The sequence below is a fragment of the Anabrus simplex genome, chromosome 1 (assembly GCF_040414725.1).
Source record: "Anabrus simplex isolate iqAnaSimp1 chromosome 1, ASM4041472v1, whole genome shotgun sequence".
In the NCBI taxonomy this organism is placed as follows: domain Eukaryota; kingdom Metazoa; phylum Arthropoda; class Insecta; order Orthoptera; family Tettigoniidae; genus Anabrus; species Anabrus simplex.
This window is the reverse complement of record NC_090265.1, coordinates 1,491,159,656-1,491,176,133: the sequence shown is the minus strand read 5'-3', so window position 1 is coordinate 1,491,176,133 and position 16,478 is coordinate 1,491,159,656. Positions and strand designations below refer to the sequence as shown.

At 36.0% G+C, this 16,478-nt stretch overlaps 1 protein-coding gene across 1 annotated transcript in view; it reads left to right on the top strand.

Annotated features, from left to right (window-relative positions):
* The first annotated feature begins 887 nt into the window (after positions 1 to 887).
* Positions 888 to 16,478, top strand: part of LOC136858435 (cyclic AMP-responsive element-binding protein 3-like protein 3) — a 117,173-nt gene continuing 101,582 nt past the window's right edge. Inside the window, exons 1-2 of the mRNA XM_067137977.2 lie at positions 888 to 1,390; positions 13,890 to 14,187. Of these exons, the coding sequence (XP_066994078.2) occupies positions 1,268 to 1,390; positions 13,890 to 14,187 (421 nt within the window). The 5' untranslated portion in view covers positions 888 to 1,267. The remainder of the gene's footprint in view (positions 1,391 to 13,889; positions 14,188 to 16,478) is intronic.

Below are 16,478 nucleotides of genomic sequence, written 5' to 3'. Positions count from 1 at the left end.
CCAAGTTCTATGAAAACGTAGAAAAAGCTACGTAAACAATTTATAAGGAATCTACCACCTGGGCGACAGTCATAAATGACATCATTGATTGATTGACTGATCGATCGACATGTTATGGATTCTTTCGTGGATGGTGTCGACTATTTGAATGGTGGGGCCTTGAATGTATTTATCGTCACAATATTTCAATTAAAATAGAGTAATTCAGTACAGCCTAGTATGAAATAATATACCAGTTATGCGAAACTTTTCAACTCATACGTGAAACCTCACTTACAGCTCTTGTAATGTAAATAACAATATAAACCATGCTTCAGTCATTACTAAATGATTGATCAGCGTTTGCAAAATTGTTTCTTTCCTAATGCTGTCTTTGGACGTGAGTATCCTCCAGAGACATAAATTATGGAGATAAACATAAAGCCAGCACGAGTTGCAGGTTATCTGCGTTCCTAGTATAGCAGAGCGGGGGTGGAGAAGACGGATGCTCGACAGGGCTCGACAGGTCATCAGCTTGTAGGGAGAGGCTCCCAATCCTCTGTCTGGCTGCCTCGTTGGCTTTTCTCTGTTGAATCACTGGTTCTATTCAGATGTGCCTTAATAAGGACTTTGAGTACTTGCCAATCAGTAATTTTTTACAATTGTTACATACATCTTCACTACATTCATTCAATGATTAAAAGAATCTGTCAGTTAATTACTCACACTGTTTAGTGACTATTTGGTTATACCGAGACGCTTGTATGGGGCCCTTTAGATACTGTGGTTGTCTTTGGCAGGGAGTAAAGAATACCCTGTTCTTTGGTGTGATGTGCATATCTTTCCGTAAGGATTCACATATTGACTGTCCAATCATGTGATTGCAAGTGTTAAACACGCACAACTCCGTATGTGACGTATTTCTTTCCACGTTGGAAGTACTGGGATGCTTTTGGGAAGTATGGGGTTTTTGCGCTTGCGGTGTTTTGGTGTTGTGCATAGACGTGCTCGTTGTCCTGCGATCGGTCTTCTGTAGTTTAGTTCATAATACTTGATATTCTTTAATCCTTTGATGTGTTGTGGGAAGAATCTGTATCAAAGAAAATGATATAATGCTATATTAACCTCTTATCTATTTTTGTTGGTTCCGTTCGAAACGTCGACCGTGACAGTTCTTGAGAATACAGAAGAATGTTGTGGCGACCTCTGTTTCAATGAATGTTTACGATCATCCTTGTACTTATTACCCCGGTGTTCAATTTTTTAAAGTACTTGTGCATGAAAGAAAATGACTGTGCCTTCTGATATAAGTTTAATGGATTTCTTGTTTGAGAGGGAGGATCCCCTTTTCAACGTTTCAGAGAAGGATGCCAATTTTAAAAGCGATCCGAAGGATAATGAAACCTTGTGTGTAAGTTATAAATTTTCATTATGTTTTATGTACTGATTTTCTCCATTTCTCTGTGTTTGTTCTTACCGTATTGCTGGGCCGTTCGTGCCCTTTATCATTGCATACCTTGCACAGAAATTTTGTCAGCTGTCGATATATTTAATAGGATTAATCTCTTACTAACCAACTATAAGAAATTCGGGTTATACCACTTCCTTGTGTATCGTGACAATTTTATAGTTTCATTACAGTGCTTTAGAGAAATTCCTATTTTCGCCACGTGTTTCCTTTTTATAAAAGAAATAAATTACTGTAAATTAATTTTACGTACAGCTGTTAACGATCGAAATTTTAAGAAAATAATTACAAAATTGAGCACAAACCCACTTTATTTTTCGTGTATGGTTTATATTATAAATAAGCTAAAAGTTTCTGATGAAAGGGAGGCGTGGCAGCGAGAGTGTGGCTTACGGAGTGCTTCAAAACAACGCGTTTTAAATGTAAGAGGACTAGTGTTTATTGATTGTGATTGTTAATTCTTGAAAGGTATCTGGGACCTCTTGTGGCATAAGTTTGTTCTTACAGGTACCTGTAGTGGGTGGTAGTGATGTAACCCATTAGGGTCTAGACTAGGTTAAGGTGTCGCGTGATAGTGATGTAACCTGTTAGGGTCTAGACTAAGTTAAGGTGTCCTGAAAATGTTCGTGACACATTTCAGCTTTCCTCACTTGGAGATGAGGCTCGGCTGTGGGTTCAATATGCAACTTGGAAAATAGTTCAGATTCAGTATTTTCTCAAACTTGTGTAGTTTACACTCGGCATAGCATCTGTCATTATTAGGTTTCTTGTTTTAAATTTCTTCTTTTCTACCGTTTTTCCCACACCTGTGGGGTCGCGGGAGCGAATTGCGTTGCAAATGTGGGTTAGGCCCTGTTTTACGGCCGGATGCCCTTCCCGACGCCATCTTAAATAGCCCAATTATATAATTTTCCAATTTTGCAATGGACCATTTGTCTATTAACTATCAAAGGGTAGAGAAGGGTCCACCTATTCAGTACCATTAGTTTAATATAGTGTGCTACATAACTGGTACTAGTTTCAAACCTACAGGTCATCTTCAGCCACGATCGAATTGAAAAACATATGCTCACATACACCCAGTTATAAAGAAAACAATCTGGTATATCTTAATTTAAAATCAAAGTCTAAAACATTGATGAAGTTTGACAAGTGACTGAATGGTTTGCTCTGTTTCTAGAAAATAGAACTCAGAGAACTAGAGTAGATGAAGCTTTATCTGTCCCTGTAAAAAATTAAGAGGGGAATTCCTCAAGGCAGTATTATTGGACCTTTATGTTTTCTTATACTGTATATATCAATGATATGTGTAAAGAAGTTAAATCAGAGATAAGGCTTTTTGCAGATGATGTTATTCTGTACAGAGTAATAAATAAGTTACAAGATTGTGAGCAACTGCAGAATGACCTCTATAATGTTGTGAGATGGACAGTAGGCAATGGTATGATGATGGGGATAAACGTCAGGTTGAGAGTTTCACAAATAGAAAAAGTCCTCTCAGTTTTAATTACTGCGTTGATGAGGTGATAGTTCCATTTGGGGATCATTGTAAATACCTAGGTATTAATATTAGGAAAGATCTTCATTGGGGTAATCACATAAATGGAATTGTAAATAAAGTGTACAGATCTCTGCACATGGTTATGAGAGTATTTAGGGGTTGTAGTAAGGATGTAAAGGAGATAGCATATTTGTCTCTGGTGAGACCCCAACTAGAGTATGGGACCCTTACCAGGATTACTTGATTCAGGAACTGGAAAATATCCAAAGAAAAGCAGCTCGATTTGTTCTGGGCGATTTTCGACAAAAGAGTAGCGTTACAAAAATGTTGCAAAGTTTGGGCTGGGAAGACTTGGGAGAAAGTAGACGAGCTGCTCGACTCAGTGGTATGTTACATGTAATTAATCTCATAATAAATAATAATAATAATAATCGTATGGCCTCAGCTACCGTGTGCAGACATTTCAATTTGACGCCATCTGGCTGTCTGCTCGTCAATTTCGACGTTCCGTTTTACTCTAGGTCCGCTAGATGGCAGACCGAGTAAACCGAAACTCTCTTGGGTGTCTATGGCTGAGATTTAATGAATTTTGTCGGGTAAACACCAAATGTGTCACCAGAGATCTTTTACATGCCGACATCGTACGACATGGAGTGTCGAATGGACTTTTTTCCGCCCTTCAAAAATCCGACTACCTCTGCCGGGTTTGAACCCGCTATCTTGGGATCTGGAGGCCGACACTCTACCACTGATCCACAGAGGCAGTTATTAATCTCATAATAGAACCGTATTGAAGATGATATATTAAAATTATAAAATTTACAACCACCTATTCAATACAATACAATACAATACTCATTAAATTATGAAATAATCATGAAGTGTCTTAAATAATGGGAAATGTTTCGTTCTGCATAGCAAACATCATCAGCTGTTAATGTACAAAGACTAGGTCAGGGCCCTGAGCTTAAAAATGATCAAAATAGTGTCCTCATATTAAAAGAATAACAATGTCATAATAAAAAAGTGATAATATAACATTACACTTAGATTGTAACAAAATATGTATAGATTAACAGCGAGAATTTGTCGTAGAATGCATTAACGATGGCAATCTGTGAAGTTAAAAACAATCATGGGGTTGTTATAAAAAACAGATATTGTAGGCATTAAAATATACGTCAGTGCGTGAAGCGTGGATTAATTATTGAGGATGGAGTTCCTTCAATTATGTAAAAACAAGAGTTGAAATAGAGTTCATTAAATATCACGAATCCAATTGAACCAGTCAAAAGGCGCATGACGAACAAACTAAGATTGATATATGACGCAAACTTTCGTGGGATTTGCAGTTTGTATTATATTATTTCTTGCCTGTGTTATGTTAAGCAAGTTATATTGTGTAAAGTCTTTTTCAATTATCGCATATATGCTTAATTTATCAAGGAAGTCCTGTCATGTATGCTCCAAACTAATATTCACCATGCCTGCTGCTGTTTAACATGGATTTCTTCGTGATATGTTCATCTACAAATCATTGGCCTATGATGTAAATAGATATGGTTTCACTGAAGTATCCTGTTTAAAGCATGAATTATTGTAATTTGTAGCCCAAAATTATTATTATTTTATTATGTTGAAAATTGTTAATTTTTTGTCGCACATGAGTTTTACTGATAGCCCTTTTCAAACGTTGGCAGGTATGATAATGACATAATAAAACTAATTGAGAATTTATATGAAGACATCAGTAGTCACATCAAAACACCGTCAGGAATGATGGTACCCTATAGAATAACTACGGGCCTAAGACAAGGTGGAATTCTGTCACCTCTTCTCTTCATTACTGTGATGAATTGAATTCAACAACAAGTATGCCAAAACGTTGGTGACAACCGAAATAAAAGTCATGCTATTTGCTGATATCTGTATATGGGGAGATTCCAAGGAGGAACTTCAGATCAATGCATAGACAGTAACAGCTAAAGGGTACGGCCTAAGATTGTCAAGAAAAAAGTGAAGTGTTGGTTATGCAGAGAAACAGAGGGTAAAAAACTCAAGATGTCCAACAAATTCAAATATCTAGGAAGCATGATATCAGCAACAGGCTCCATTGAAGAGGAGCTTACCAGCAGGATTCAAGCTGGAGGAACATTTCTGTAGAGTTGTCCGAGACCTAATATGGAACCCAAAAGTACCATTGAAATGCAACCGAGCAATCTATCTGACTTATTATATATGACATATTTTGACATATGAGAGAGAGACCTGGACCATGAGGAAAAAGGATGAAGCATGGATTCAGGCAGCTGAAACAAGATTCGTCCGAGCGATGGTTGGCAAAACAAGAAGAGATAAAATTCGTAATGAGAACATCAAGGACATGACTCAGGTTGGCAGAATGCAGGATAACATAACTCTGCGTAGACTCAAATGGTATGGTCACATGCGTAGGATGGATCCTGATCGCATACCGAGAAAAATGTATGATTTGCAGTTAAAATATTCAAGACCAAGAGGGCGGCCAAGAATGTGGTATATAGACAGGGTGAAAAACGACATTCAACAACGAGGAGGGGCCTGGGACAACATTGAAGGAGAAAAGTACAAAGACAGAAGTTGTTGGCGGGGCTTCATTCGCCAACCCATCGTATAGATGGAACGACTTGGGATATGTATAGATGTATTTACTCCATTGTGATTATTTCACTGAAATAAGTCAGAAGTTCTTGTGTTTTGGACTCGGTTTCTTACCTTACGATTAGGAAGCACATGAAAGTATGCCTTCTGAGTGGAAGTATGTTATTAGGAATACATCCTTAAAAAGCCTTTCATTGTTAATGAGTTACAGCAGCAGCAGCATGAAATCAAAGATCTTAGTTGTATTGAGAGGAAATGAAGAGAGATCTCATCCTCAAAATTACAAAAGGAATGTGGTTGAAATTTCTACATGATGACCCAACTGCTGTGTATGTCCACAAATCAATTAATCAGTCACTACTGACCTGCATTTAGGGCAGTTGCCCAGGTGGAAAATTCCCTATCTGTTGTTTTCTTAGTCTCTTCTTAAATGATTTCAAAGAAATTGGAAATTTATTGAACATCTCCCTTGGTAAGTTATTCCAATCCCTAACTCCCCTCCCTATAAATTAATATTTGCCCCATTTTGTCCTCTTGAATTCCAATTTTATCATCATATTGTGATCTTTCCTACATTTAAAGACACCCCTCAAACTCATTCGTCTACTAATGTCGTTCCACGTCATCTGTCCACTGACGGCTTGGAACATACCACTTACAAGTTATAAGAATCATTGTGAAATCTGTATTGAATGTAATTTGTATAAAATAGTATAAAATTTATTTTTCTTCCACCTATTCAATACAAAGTCATAAAATCAAGGTTTAATCCTCCTTAAAATATGAAATGGTGCATGTTTCGCCCCTTTTAAAGGGCATCATTAGCCATATCATCACCTCAAAACTGAACCAGGTACCTGTTTAAAATTTAACGTATGACTATTAAAGCTTTGTTAGGAACATTTAAGAATTTAACTTAATATGTAGGCGTTATGTAAGGAACTAGATTAGATACGAGAGAAATTAACATATTGATGGCCAAGACCATGGTCAAATGTAAGATATGACTTATTTAAACTAAATGGTACAAAATGACAATGAGTAATGCTTCAAGTTAAAATATTTTATAAGACTTAATGAGGAAATACATTCCAACGCAATGATGTTTTGGTCGAAATATTTAATCATATACTAAGTTCTTGTGTTAGTTCTTATTTCAAAGGAATTTTTATAAGTTCCAGTGTGTTTAGCTTGCAACTTGTAAAGATAGAAGTTACTTTTCTTGTCACAGTTCTAGTTAAAAACTATTCCTATAAGAAGATAAGAAAAGAACATAAGAAGATGGCCCAATGACCGTAACAAATTCATGAAGTTGTCACTAGTTTTGAAATTCAATAATAGTTTTTAACTAGAACTGCAACAAAAAAGTAACTTCTATCTCTACAAGTTACAAGCTAAAAACTCTGGACCACGAACCTACTACGGTGGCGTGGCAGGGGGAGAGGTGATACTCCCACGTGGCACGTCCCAGGTGACGGATAGGGGGGTCCTAACTGGCTTGTCGGCAGACTTGAGGGAAATAAAATACTTCTCGCAGACCAAACACACAACCCCTGTGGGTGGAGGACACAGACGAAGAGTACACCCATGGTATCCCCTGCCTGTCGTAAGAGGTGACTAAAGGGGCAACCAAGGGATGATTGGATTAAAACCATGAAACTACTTGTGATTAGTACCACCTCGCGGGGAACACCATGGGTCGCTGTTACTTGCGCGTAGTACCACTATTTAAAGTTAAAAATTTCATTGTTCCGTATTGAAGAATATTACAGTTAAAATTGAAATTGGAAATTGAATAGGTTGTATCTCTTTATCAATTATTTCAATTTTAACTATAGTACCACTATGTTTGGTATCAAATAGTTGTGTGATTCGTAGCAATCAGGAGCACCGTGCGGTCAGGCTTTTACGGTACCTGTGATTAGTAGCACTATATGAGCGACACCAGGGTTCTGGCTTGCCTATGATTAGTGCCCACTATATAAGGAACACCACGGGATAGTACGAGTCCCTGTGGTTAGTACACTTGTGTGATGAAAACCATAGTTTGCGTTGCCTGTAAATGGCGCCGCTGTGTGTGAAACACCATAGGTCTGTATTACATGTGCGAATTTCATTACCTGTGAGTAGTACCATAATGTGTGGAATACTGCAAGTCTACGATACTTTTGATTAGTACCGCACCATGTCAAATATCATGGTTCTACTGTCCAAGCGATAAGTACCATTATGAGAGGCCGATGACCTATATTTTGGACTCCTTTAGCTTGCAAACATCCTCGATTCAATATCGCAGTCCTTTGGTCAGTATTACTATTGTTTTCCATCAGTTTCTGAGACTGAGGCATTGCGGGTCGGCTCCACTGATTGTTTTAACTTCATATCAATCCGTTCATTTTTCGTCCTCATGCTTTGAATTCTGGTCAATGGAGGATTTTAGATTTTTATTTTGTCATTGCATTTCGTTTTATTTCGTACCATCAGGGGCCGATGACCTATATTTTGTACCATTTAGTTTAGTCATATCTTACATTTGACCACGGCCTTGGCCATCAATATGTTAATTTTTCTCGTATCTAATATAGTTCCTTGCATAACGCCTACATATTAAGTTAAATTCTTAAATGTTCCTAACAATTCTTTTAACAGTCATAGGTTAAATTTAATTTAATACTACAGTTGGGACATGTTTCTCTCGTCTACCGAGCATCCCCAGCCATTACAATGTCTCAAGGTTAAGTTATAATCTTGATATAGTTATAATTAATCGTACTTAATTATAGTCTTAACACTAATTAGATAAAAACATTTTGCTAAAATGCAGTTCTGGTTTTTATTGAAATGCTGGTCAAAATATATGTATATGTTTTCGAATTTCGTCATTAGTTTGCCTTTGTCTGTTCTTTAATGATCTTTAAATCTTGTATTGTGGTAAACTGATACACAGTTCCCTTCATGTGGGAGCTCATAGCAGAGTATTTATTATGTTTTGACGCATTGAAATGTTCCAGATACCTAGTATGGAAATTGTAGCCTGTTTTCCCAATGTACGAAAAAAAAGAACTTGATCATACAAAAGAGTTGGGAAAGTTTAACGGTTATAAGTTAGACACTGACCAGAACATGTTTTTTAACCAAAACATGGTAAATTCAAACAATAACCGCTACCTGGGTTCCGGGATCTATAGACTTTCATGTACACAGTGCAATTATTCGTATGTTGGACAAACTGGCCGCAGTTTCCTCACTAGATACCTAGAACACTTTAATGCCTTAAAACATAACAAATACTCTGCAATGAGCTGTCACATGTGGGAAACTGGCCATCAGTTTACATCAATAGAGAGAGACTTAAAAATCATCAAAAGGGTTGAAAAGGATAAACTAATGACAAGAGTTTGAAAATATATATATATCCATCTGGATAAATATTTTAATAAAGAAAATAATTTAAATGATGCGATTGAAACAGAGTCCTTCACTCGAACAATTACCGAACTTACTACAAACATTCAAATCAGAAAAAAGTAATTTCTTCAAAATATTTAACCCAGACCTATTACTACTCCCGTTATAAAAATAGATACATCCCCCACCTCAACACCTATAGACTCCCCCTCCATGCGCTACATCAGCTACCAGTGCCCCGCCTACTTCCCCTTCCCCTACTCGCTCCATCACATCTTCCCCACACTTACCAAACGAGGAGCAGAAGCGCGGCAGCAAACGGTCACCGTGCTGCAGTAAACACTGCTAAACATCTCAGCAATAGTCAGAGGAGTAAGTGATGACCATTTAACATGATTATTTAAAAACAAATCAACACACAACATTTTCACGTAATTTTCTCTTGTTACAGGTATACAATACACACGGACATAGTAAAAGCAATCTTATCAACGCCTATGATTTATGTAGCAGAATGTCCCTCTCGATTGTAGCCCCTAACAGTTTCTAATTCTACAACGTCTACTAGTCAAATTAAGTTTATGGTTGGGAAAACGACCAAGACGTATTTGACCTTCAATATTAATTAATGACTAACATTTTAAAGCCATATAACATAACCGTTAAACTTTGCCAACTCTTTTATATAATCAAGTTCTTTTTTTAAGATTGCTTGCCGAGAGAGGTATTTTTAATGCTCTTATTAATTAATGACTCTTAATGTTTTTAAGGCACATAAGGATTAAATAACAATGCCAGTTAAATTAACATGTTTATAAATACAAATAACTTCAGAAGTTTTAAGTTTGAGACGATATTGTAATTTTAATCAAGACTATAGACTAATGTTACAGCACACACAGTTTCACTCATCATTAGGATGAAAGTGAAATGCATGAAACATTTTAGCCAGAATCTCATTGTGTCATGTTACCATTGAGTTTTAGACATCATTTAAGTCTTGTACTCTAACTTTGGCACTGTTATTTTAATCACACCTAAACTGTCAATTTATACATTGTATATCATAACTGCATTTTAGCAAAGTGTTTTTATCTAATTAGTGTTAATCGTACTTAATTACAGTATAGACTTAATTATAAGTACATCAAGATTTTAACTTAACCTTCAGACATTGTAATGGCTGAGGATGCTTGGTAGACGAGCGAAACATGTCTAAACTGTAGTATTATGTCAAGGATAAAGTTCAAACAACAAAAACATTTTATGCATTGAATAGGTGGAAAACAAATATTTGTATTATTTTACATACCACTTATTCGCGCAGCTCGTCTCCTTTCTCCCAAGTCTTCACAACCCAAACTTTGCAACATTTTTGTAACTCTATTCTTTTGATGGAAATCACCCAGAACAAATCAAGCTGCTTTTCTTTGGATTCTTTCCACTTCTCAAATCAAGTAGGCCTAATCCTAGTGAGGGTCCCATACACTGGAACCATACACTAGTTGGGGTCTTACCAAGAGACTTATATGCCCTCTCCTTTACATCCCTACTACAAATTCTAAACACCCTCATAACCATGTGGAGATTTGTACTCTTTATTTACAATCCCATTTATGTGATTACCCCAATGAAGATCTTCCCTGATATTAACAACTAGGTACTTATAATGATCCCCATAAGGAACTTTTATCCCATGAATGCAGTAATTAAAACTGAGAAGACTTCGTATTTGTGAAACAACCTGACGTTTAACCCTGTTTATCATACCATTGCGTACTGTCCATCTTACAGCATTATAGAGGTCATTTTGCAGTCGCTCGCAATCTTGTAACTTATTTATTACTCTATACAGAATAACATCATCCGCAGAAAGCCTTATCTCTGATTCCACTTCTTTACTCATGTATATATACATAAGAAAATTTAAAGGTCAATACTGCCTTCAGGAATTCCCCTTGTAATTATTACAGGGTCAGATAAAGCTTCACGTACTCTAATTTTTAAAATATATTTCCTAGAAATATAGCCACCCGTTCAGTCACTCTTTTGTCTAATCCTATTGCACTTGTTTTTTCCAGTAGTCTCCCATGATCCACCCTATCAAATGCCTTGGACAGGTCAGTTGCGATATTATCCATTTGGCCTCTTGAATCTAAGATATCTGCTATATCATGCTGGAATCCTATAACTTGAGCTTCAGTGAAATAACCATTCCTAAACCTGAACTGCCTTCTATCGAACCAGTTATTAATTTTGCAAACATGTCTAATATAATCAGAAAGAATGCTTTCCCAAAGCTTACATGCAATGCCGGTCAGACAACTGGCCTGTTATTTTCAGCTTTATATCTATGTGGCAAAAGCTACAATGTACTCTAACAATGAGAGCGATGTGTCATAGTGAGAAAAGGAAGAGCCGAGCAGTCTGAAGTTCGTCCCTCCTCAAAATCTTCCCACCCTTTACAATGGTCTACTTCCAATATCGAAGGAAAAGAAAGAAGACCTGAAGGACATTTGTCAGTATTTGAAGCAAGAGTACAGGGACTTGTATGAACAGTTGCCCCCTTTGAGACATGATCAGTTTGTGACATTGGGAAAAAAGTTTGTGCTCTTTGAGAAATGTTAAAACTGTTACAGTATAGTTTCGAAGCGATATGCTTGTAAAAGTTGATTTTGAGTGAGGAGTGTGTGCTACCACAAAGTAATTACAGTACTTACATGCTACAAAACTTTAAACTGTTACATCTGTTATGTTATTTTTTAGCCGTTTCTTTGATTTTATGTTTATAAGATTACAAATCCTTGTTTTATTAGCAAGTTCAACAATAAATAATGTATAGCATTGTTCCGCTAAGTAACATACGTCATTGTTCCACTGGTATTGCCTTTAAAACTACCTTTGCCGGGCTGAGTGGCTCAGATGATTGAGGCTGGCCTTCTGATCCCAACTTGGCAGGTTCGATCTTGGCTCAGTCCGGTGGTATTTGAAGGTGCTCAGATACTTCAGCCTTGTGTTGGTAAATGTACTGGCACGTAAAAGAACTCCTGCGGGACTAAATTCCAGCACCTCGGTGTATCTGAAAACCAAAAAAGTAGTTAGTGGGATGTAAAGCAAATAACATTATGAAAACTACTTTGCTTTTGAAACATTCAGTAATAGCAGATTAACAGTTAATACGTGTTGGGATAATGTAATGTCTCATTCTTTGATATAATGATGAAATATATAATATATTTTAGTGATTTTACATTTTTTTACCTCTGCTGTAAATAATGGAAAATTTTTCATAAAGCATTGTTCGGTGGCTTACTTCAATTATTTCAGTGTTTTGATACTGCTGTGATTGTCTCCATCAGCAAGTTGTGTGACATGATCCTTCAAGGAAAGGGGAGCATTTTGTATTGTTGACTGCAGTTTCATCTATTATTTTAGTGATCAGTGTTTGTATACTTTATAGTTATAGCAAATGCAGTAGAGACAATACGTGACACTTCCGGATTTAGCCTAGTTAAAATGGGAGACAAGTCGCAAGTGGCGCTCGTAGTGGCTTGACCTAAAAATTCGCGCTAAATTCAAATATGAATGGAAATTTATATATGGAAATGGATAAATAAATTGAGTCTATAAAGAAAGTGTTACTAAGATATTAACTTCAAAGTTGTTAAAGCAATTCTCGATAAATGAAGAATTATTTAACTGGTTATTATTTAAAAACTAAAATTAGACATATAATCAAGATGTGAAAAGGACTGCTGTGAAAGGGCTTGATCTTTCATTTATGCATTACTTTTTTAGCTTTAGAATTCCTGCCTGAACGTTCACGGCTAGATTTTTTTTTTTTCTCATTTAAAAGCATTGTATCATCATATTAAAACACTTTTCAACAAAAATATTGGCACATTCCTTACATACATAATCCAATGAATTTACATTTAAGAGCTGGACAATTTTCCTTTTAACTTGAAGCCTACTAACAGAAAGAAAATCTATAAATTTTGGCACATTCCTTACACACATGATCCAATGAATTTACATTTAAGAGCTGGACAATTATCCTTTTAACTTGAAGCCTACTAACAGAAAGAAAATCTATAAATTTAGCCTCAAAAACACTCAAACTTTCCCTATAAGCAATACTTGCCATAATGCCATTACATTAGGGTAAAGCAAATTTGCATCATATTGTTTCAACAAAATATGTATGGTACAGTTCTTAAATCACCCATATTTTCTTCACTGCTTGACAAAGCATTACGGCATTCCAAATGGGGTAACATGAAACACAACCAGCCACACTCATATGCGTATGTATTTTCCTGAATTTATTCAAACCCACAGATCACACCTACAACAACACATCGGTATTGAAAGTTAACTGCGCACACTATACAATAAAATATGCGTATTATATTTTAAGCCAGTTAAAATATGGGTCGAGCAGGTCAGAAGATTATGAAGTACTATAAAATTCTCTTTGTCACTGGAAGAATATATATGCAAACACAATATTACTTACATTTTCTTGTCACGAGGGAAACGGAAGAAAGACCGCACATTCTTTACTTCATAGTTACTGCAGCCAAACACGGCACATACCTTTCCCCTCATGTTGAGTGGATATATCAAGGAATGACACATGCTACTATTTAATTATGTCAACTCACTGAAAACGCATAAATAACACCAAAAACTTCACATACAAATACACGTGCTCTTATGACAGAATCGGTAGTTCCAAGGTCAGTCTGCTAGAGAGAGCTCTAATAGCTGTCCCTCGATATCTTGCTGAGTGTCGCGTATTGTCTCTACTGTATTTGGTTATAGATATGCTTCAAGTAGGAAATAAATTATTGTATCTAGATGCATTGAAGATTAATTCTACTTTTACAGTCTGATACCTGGCCTGCCAATCCAGATGATTTTCTCAACTCACTGCTGGAATTTGAGAACCACCCTTTCGAAATTTTGAGTGACGATGATGACCATGTTCCGGAGTCCTCGGTTGCTGCTAGTAGTTGCTCTGATAGTGGGTTGTCTAGTGATCAGCAGTTGTCTCCTATGATGTGTGATGATGGTTCAGATAATGTTCAGCAGGAAATTGAATTAGACTCATCAGTTTTTAATGTTTTGGATACAAGCAATCTGAGTGATGTGAAGATAGAAGATAACCAGGCTGTAATTAGCATGAGTACGTATATAATTTTTTAAATCCCCCATTTAGAAAAAATGTTTGTTTATGAATTTAAATGTTACTTTCAAAAAAGTTTACTTTATACTTATTTCAGCTGCATTGTTTAATGTGTGTGATACTTGACCTTAATGAGGCTACAAAATGTTACCCTGTGAAGTGAAAATGAAAAATATAATTATACCAAATATATAGTTCTAACTGCAAGAACAACAAAGTTTTTCTGTTGTTTATTGGATTTCGTCATTCTATTTAATGTGAAAATTTTGCACTTTTGAATTATACCACTTCTTCATAAATAATGGTTAAATAATTCTTTAGAAGGGTTAGATTTAGCCACAAGTTGTTACATTGGTAACAGCAATAAATTCATTTCTCCTGCAACAACCTAACAGCACGGAACTTTAGCAATTTTTTAAATACGGGAATTACTATAGCAGATTCTTGAGTTAATTATCTGTTCAGTCCATAGTTTTATTGCCTACATTAATTCAACAGAAATTGAGTAAGACTGTTGTTCAAATTGTCATAGCAGTTGAGTAGCAAAATTACATTATGTGCTTTTGCAGACTGACAGCACACATCACACAATTTATAGCGTACTGGTATCAATCAATCAGTCACTACTGATCTGCATTTAGGGCAGTCGCCCAGGTGGCAGATTCCCTATCTGTTGTTTTCTTAGCCTTTTCTTAAATAATTGCAAGAAATTGAAAATTTATCAAACATCTCCCTTGGTAAGCTATTCCAATCCCTAACTCCCCTTCCTATAAATGAATATTTGACTCAATTTGTCCTCTTGAATTCCACCTTTATCTTCATATTGTGATCTTTTCTACTTTTAAAGACACCCCTCAAACTTATTCGTCTACTGATGTCATTCCCCGCCATCTCTCCACTGACAGCTCGGAACATACCACTTACTTCTTCAAATTACAAATTATTTATTATATCATCCACCTATTCAATACAATTAGGATTCAAACTTTGTTACATTTGCTTCTATTGGGACATGTTTCGCCTGTAATTTCTGGCATCATCAGCCAACATATTACCTCTAAGTTAGATCAGGATCCTGATATTGTTCTTACTGTTTAAAGTCTTAAAAACTACTTACAAATTTATATAATAGAATTAAAAACAGTTGTGATAAATTTAAAAATATAAACAATCAATAGCTAAGCTGTGATTGTGTACTGACTAGAAAAAGCACATTGAATAATTCTAATGTAATGTAAAGTATTATGCAGTGTTATAACCTAACAAATTACATGTCTAAACCTTTTAAGAAACTCGTTCCATCTTAACCTCTTTTAGAGAATGGTTGTTGTGAACATAGTACCATTTAATTGCAACTGTTGTGAAAATTTGGTTAAAAACTTGTGTTTAAAGTTTTATAGTAACAGTCTGTCATTAAAAGATATTTCTGCGTCACCATTGACGAAAATTATTTGTCAAAACCAATGTTAGACTCCCTTCTTAGTTGTATTATTGATGCTGTGGAATTAGAAGAACTGATTAATGCCATTTAGTTTAAAGAGCTTGAATCCTATGATAATGAGCTAGTCAAAAGGGGACGTTCATACTTAAATGATGGGTGTAGTCTATAGTCTGCTACAGGATTGCCGAATGCATGTTGAAGTTCTGCAATTAGAAGTACGCTGTGTAAATTTAAGAGCCAGTAGGAATATCTGATTTAATTGGTGATGTTGATACTTTGTCACTTACCCCCTTGACTATTGCAGTGTTGTCTTGCAGCCTTAATTGCACCAGAAAGTCAGACAGTTGCTACGCTTCTGCTTCTCGTGTTATAGCAGTGTGAATGTTGCGACGGTGGGGGGGGGGGGGGGGGATGGTGGTGGTTTGGAATCGCTAGTTGTGTGCGGAAGGGAATTGATGTAAACTAAAGAGGGGGAGTTGCATTCGCTGGTGTAGTGGGAGTTTTATAGACATAGAATTAAATACTTTAAAAAATTCTTATCCTTTCAATTAAATGTTTGTAGTACTTCCAGAATCTGTTCATATAACAGACTTTTTATTTCTGTTACATCATTCAAGTTCTGGTCTTTATCAAAATGCTGGTCGAAATATATGTATATGTTTTCGAATTCCTTCATTAGTTTGCCTTTGTCTATTCTTTTAATGATCTTTAAATCTTGTTGTATTGTGGTAAACTGATACACAGTTTCCTTCATGTGGAAGCTCATAGCGGAGTATTTATTATGTTTTGACGCATTGAAATGTTCCAGATACCTGATATGGAAACTGCAGCCTGTTTTCCCAATGTACGA